The sequence below is a fragment of the Plasmopara halstedii genome (assembly GCF_900000015.1).
Source record: "Plasmopara halstedii genome assembly, contig: Scaffold_2904, whole genome shotgun sequence".
NCBI classification, from domain to species: domain Eukaryota; phylum Oomycota; class Peronosporomycetes; order Peronosporales; family Peronosporaceae; genus Plasmopara; species Plasmopara halstedii.
In genome coordinates this window covers 310,813-316,697 of record NW_020189809.1, presented here as the reverse complement: position 1 = coordinate 316,697, position 5,885 = coordinate 310,813, and the positions used below count along the sequence as shown (strand labels likewise).

Sequence of the window (5,885 nt, the reverse complement as noted above, 5' to 3'; positions counted from 1 at the left end):
ACACCATTCCTGCATCGTGTTTCGCGTGGAAAAGGCGTCAATGACCTAAGGTGTGTTACGCAATGTTTGATTCCCAGAATCAGGTCAATCTCATGATGCATACCTCGGTCCGGAGGTAGGACCGACGGCAGACGACATTTTGAAATTCCTTTACCAAAGGATAGTATGGATCCGAGGGATCTTTCCAGATCAACAATCCACTTCGTGCGTTCAACACTCTCTTGGTGTCCCCCAGGACAGCTTCATCCAGAAGTGACGACGAGTTATTCTCCTCGCTCGGTCGCATAATGACCACCTCGGCTAAATCGCCTGTATTCAAGGCACCGCCAAACTCTTCGAAGGACATCTCGCCCAGCTCAAGAAGGATATTCACCGCTGGAATAGCCTTGAGGGCGACGTCGCCGTCTTCCTGTTCTGTCATACCGTTGACAAGGGTATATACCTGTGCACTATCGTCGACGGTAGACACACCCTAGGTTAAGTTCGATGCCCTGCGTCTTGCAGATAATAAGCGGTATCACCTTCTCCTCTCGATAGAGGTTCTACGTCTCATCGAGACCAGTTGATATACGCTTTCAGCGTCGTCCAGTGTCCACACTCCTGCTCGACCGAAGCCTTGAAGTATTTAACAACATCCGACGAAGAGCTGCTATTTATGCAGTCATCGTCCAGTGGATATCGTGCCATTTCACGCGCATTAGAAGGGCCTTGCCCAAGATGCCTCGGACCTTCGCCGACCATGGCACCCTTGGCATGCAGCAACAGCTTCGTAACGTGGCAAGAGGGCTCAGTGGGTTACGTGCCACTCCACATTCAGCCCGCAACCCACAATACTCCTTCGGTGTTTGACAACTCGGATACTCCGATATCCAGCACATTGACCGTTCGGGACCAGAGCTCTCACCATTAGCGCTTCTGCTTCCTATCGGATGTGGGTTCATGGTTCACAAAGCTTCACTAGGAGACGTACGCGTGGCGCCCAAGGTCCCCGACCTCCAATCAATCCATGGCTCATGGTGTTCCAACCATGCCATATGAAGGATAAAGATCATACCTTGCATCCAAGTCTAAGACAAAGCAGTGTTTTACGCTATCAAAGTCAAGAAATAGACCACGAGGTCAACAGGGACCCTCGGCACAGTGACACAAGTTCCAAACGCTAAGCTAACAGTGACGGTGTCACGCAACCGCGCTCTCAGCGCTTCAGCATAAAGCTGACTACCATCGATTGCGGAGCGCCGAGCATAATCGCCCGACGACTTGGAATCGATTAGGATCTTCCATGACTTTTAAAGCCCTTCATGGTCACTTTTACGACCAGCAAGCCCGGCTTGCATACACACTCCGTGTTCAAGAGCACGGAGCTCTTTGGGGCTGGACCCTACAGCCATCTACCTCTTTGAGGCACAACAGACCTCAGATTTTCCCCAGCAGCTCACCCGCGCCTAGTGAGTTTCTCGTTTCCCCGCAAAAATCCAGACTGGTTAGAAGTGGGACGTCGGTTCCATGAACCTTTACGCACCTTTCGCAGGGGACACCCCGTCCGAAGGCGACGGGTGTCCCCACAGACAAAACACCGTCGGAAGCTCGGAGATCCCCCTCCTCTTTTTCAGCATAGCTGAGATCCATTAGCTCAGGCCCGGTCGACGAGCTCTGAGGGTGTGCATTCCAACCAAGTCGTGCCGTTTTTTTGTTGCGTTTGGCATTCAATGCCACATTCACTGCTTCTTCAAAAGAAAACGGACGCACACGGAAGACTTCCATTCTGGCCACGCCTGTGTGGAGGGCCTTCAACAAACGGTCACTGCGACCGCCTTAGTGAGGGGATCGGCTGCCATCACGGCAATGAGAGTCCGCAACTCTCGGACAAAGTTCATCAACTGCTTCTTGCTCTGTCGGGCGGCAAGGATACGCGATCGCACGCGATATGCCTGGTTATGCGGCGAGAACACTCGAAAAAGCTGACGCTTCAGCTCCTTCCAGGAAGGGAACGCTGCTTCAACCAAATCACCGCACGTAAGCTCCCATTATTGCGTTCGGCGTTCGACCTTGAAGATAGCTAGCGCCACGCGCTGTTGCTCGTTCTGGAGCATGGCGAATGCCATAGCTATCTCGGCCTCTCGTACCCAAAGCACGAGATTTTCTCCATCCTTGCTCTCAAAGGTCTTGATGCTCACCATGAGCGGCCTGGGTCGGGAGGAGTCATTCGTCGTCGAAGGTGGCGTCATGGACGCAGTCGACTCCGACAGCTTTTGCTGAAGGTGCTCTAACAGAGCATTTTCATAGCTCGAAATTGCCTCTAGGCGCGCGTTTATCGCTTCGGGCTGTTGTGAAATAATGTGTTCCACACCCTCAGGGCACAACAGGGACATCAGCTTATTAAGCCCGTCCAGCATGCCCGGGGGCAAATAGGAGATTGCTCTAACCTCATAGAGGATCAGTCGTAACGACTCAGGCGTAGATTGACTACAAGTGCTACCAAGCGCAGCGGGGCTGCCGTGGCTCCTATCTTAGAGAAAGCTATTACGATATATACTAGAATCAGTACGAGTGTAGCGGATCGCAATCCGCTGCCTTCAAGAGTATTTATATCCCTAACCAAGGTGACAACACTCTTCCGCTCGAAATTCAAACTGTATTTAATTGTTTATTTGCGGCAAAAGATCCGATATCTAAGACTATAGATTTTCCTAGTTAAATAGTACTGCTAACAGTTATGCATTTTAATCAGGTTATCCTGCCACATAGTGGCTTCTTGTTACGGTGTAGCCAAACCATCGTGTGATCACACCAACTTGTGTAATCCACACCCTAAAGCGGTTATGCTCTTTCATACGAGGGTACGTATAACTCCATTACACTATGGGTATGTGTACCCCGTCACACGCAGGGTGGCCTGCTGGTAAAATTCTGTGTTTTATTGCACATTGTGAAGGTCGTGGTCAGAAGTACTCCTCCTTAATCGGAGAGGCTCCACTTCAAAGAAAGAGGTTCACTTTTCAATGTTGTTGGATGTTGAAAAGCAACGTTTTGGGTTTTGCGAAGTCATAAATACCTGATCGATGTAAGAGTGTTGGCAATTGCATAGGACATGCGAGTGTCAAAACAGCATACAGTACAAAGAGGCATCAACATTGCTTGATACGAATATAGATTCGCGCGGGTATTGTTGTTCGCTCTTTTGAGCCTTCAGGTCCAGTTTGCAGACTTTGACAGGGTGGATTACCGTCTGATCCTGAACTTGAATTCGAGATATGACCGTATCGTTGGTATAACGTGGCTCAGCCACCATGAACTATGAAAGTCAAAAGAGTTAGGTGCCGTGCACTACTCTTCTAGTGGAGCCTTGGCGTGTCATGTATCCTCCTCCTCTAGAAAGCAGAGACGCCTCTTCAGACGAGAATTTAAAGCTACGATAACATCAGTGCTGAACGTGAGACTCTCCAAATTGTATAGCATATATGTTGTAAGGTACTCATAGCCGCTTTCGGGAGCCAAAAGAACAACATAGCCACTAACTTAGAAAAAAAACGAAAAGCGATCACGTATATCGCGGTCCCGAGATTGATTCTCTGCTGAGAAATATTAAAACTGCGGCGTATCTTAGTTTTTTTGGTCGGACGTTCAGTCACAGTTGTAGGTGGTGTCTCCTAAGCTAGAGCTGCTGGAATAGGGGCGTAACTATGAATTGTAAGTCCTGATGCATTTTTGGATAGTTCATCCTTATTATGATGTAGCATATAAATGATTCATCACACAATGTAACGCTCCCACCGTGCGAAGCTGTGAGGCTTCGCATATTTGTGGCGAAATGATGATTTATTCCAATGTTGAGTTATCCGAGTAGTCCTAGAAGTTGTGGAATACCCTCTTTACTCCAGCTGGAGCCTTTATTGATCTGGACATCTTTTCCGCGGAGATGTTTGAAAATTTCTCAAGAGGCTATAGTCACCGAAATTATTCAACTAGTCAGAGAACTGACCAAAAATTTTCAGCACATCATAAATGAATTTGCTTGCAGACTGCTGGATGCAAGAATGGACAATTGCCTCATCAATCACACGGATCTTAATTTTTTTGTTACAAATATCACAACGAGGTGACAAGAGGTTTTTTGTTGAAAATAACACGACGAGGTGACAAGAGACCTTCCAGGCGTGTTATATCAGTGCACCACGAGCTTGCTCAAAATATAGCATCACAGAGTAGTATTCCTTACCAAGAAAACAATGCGACGTAAGTTATGCTTTCTTTCTTTTCTGCAACGCACAAAGCTGGTCTGGTGAGAATTGGTAAGAATTATCTTTCGGTGCCATCCTTTTATGTCAAAATGGCTAGCGGCAAGTGGCTAGTAGTGTACATTTATAATAAGGTACATGTATATACAGCCAAACCGCTTTAAGCGACATATCTTTGCGAGCGGTGTTGCACTTAACGCAGCTGACCAAGTTATAGCCACCAGACAGTCCATCAGCTTTTATTGGTCTTCTGACACACGTATTTGGTAATACTAACACTTTTTGTTATCATCAACAGACGAACATTGATCAAGGTTGGATGAACATGTCCTCTGTGGCCCACACTGCGCGTGAACTAGACTAACATATTTTAAAAAATACAGTCCACAATTCCCAACTCTGACTAAGCACAGACCAATGGCCAAATGTAAAGTGTTAGCTGCGTTGAGGTGGATATACACCTGAGCTTTGCGTAGAGCGACCTCAAAATCGGAGCGACTTTCTCTCCTAACGTAGTATTCGCCCCTACAGGCTTAACCCACATTACATAAAAAAAGTAATTTGAATATTTATTGTATGCTCCTAGGCCCCCAACGAATTGGCCCGAAACTTTCAAGCAAAATATATGCTTTTTGGTAAATTGAGCACCATGCACTAAGTGTGTGATTCCATGTAAGCGGAGGCAACATGCAGATGACATGAATTAATGGTTGGTGGAAAATCTTTATCAGACGTTGACAACTGTCCCATCCGCAAATTTAAAACTAAGCCTCTTACTCGCTACATCGGCCCTCGTACGATCGTAGCCAGATTGTGTTATGCTCTGAGTTAGGCAAAGGAAACGCGAGCATATGTTGACTTACAAAAGCCGAAGTAGGAGTTTTTCTTATGAGCCACTCGGACGCAAAGTGCTCAATTGAAGACGAAGTAACGACTGTACAGGTTCCTGCAGGTGAGTTATCTTCAGCTTGAAAGCAGCTTTTCGGCTTGAAGCACTAAAGATAATCGATATGACTGAACAGCGAACGAGTCTGACAGATAGCCCAAGTTTTCATCGGACGTACGTTGCGACCATCATACAGAGCCGATGCGCTGCTGTAGCCGCAATCGCTTACGAGGACCAATATGTGAGCATCCACTCAACGAGTTGACTTGCTGGGTCACGACGGTGCGACCTTCGGGTGCAAGTTTTGCATTTGAAGTTAGCTGCAGGTCCACACACACATAACTATTCTTGGGCTGTGCCGCGGTGCACAGTAGCTCCCGGTGAATTCAGACATTCAAATTCATTGTCGCAATGTGATATGCATTACAAAAGGTGACCGCGACTCGTGCGCGAGCAAACTCGGCCAACTGATAAAGTTCCAATTGCTTAGCAACGAGCTGGAATAAACCTCTCGTGAACCGCATCGTAGGGCGTTTTAATATTCTTTGCTTTATGTGGTGTGTACAACTTGTGCAAGGGTGAGGTTGAATGTAGGACACGTCGAGGTGCCGCATACATGTAACAACCTGGCTGTGTAGTTTTTGGATGAGACTCAGGTGGTGTGCCAAGACTCAGTACGAGTTTTCTCACCAGAGAACACTTTGTATTGCTTTTTGACGTCGGCCACATTGAACGTCTTTCTGGTTGTATCGTCGGCGAGC

At 47.3% G+C, this 5,885-nt stretch overlaps 1 protein-coding gene across 1 annotated transcript; it reads right to left on the bottom strand.

Annotated features, from left to right (window-relative positions):
- Positions 1 to 5,312: 5,312 nt before the first annotated feature.
- PHALS_05504 (uncharacterized protein) lies at positions 5,313 to 5,648 on the bottom strand (the record flags this gene model as incomplete). The annotated part of the gene is made up of 2 exons (XM_024719058.1): positions 5,313 to 5,477; positions 5,562 to 5,648. The coding sequence occupies 2 exons, from the start codon at positions 5,646 to 5,648 to the stop codon at positions 5,313 to 5,315; spliced, it is 252 nt and encodes an 83-aa protein (XP_024584394.1).
- Positions 5,649 to 5,885: the final 237 nt, after the last annotated feature.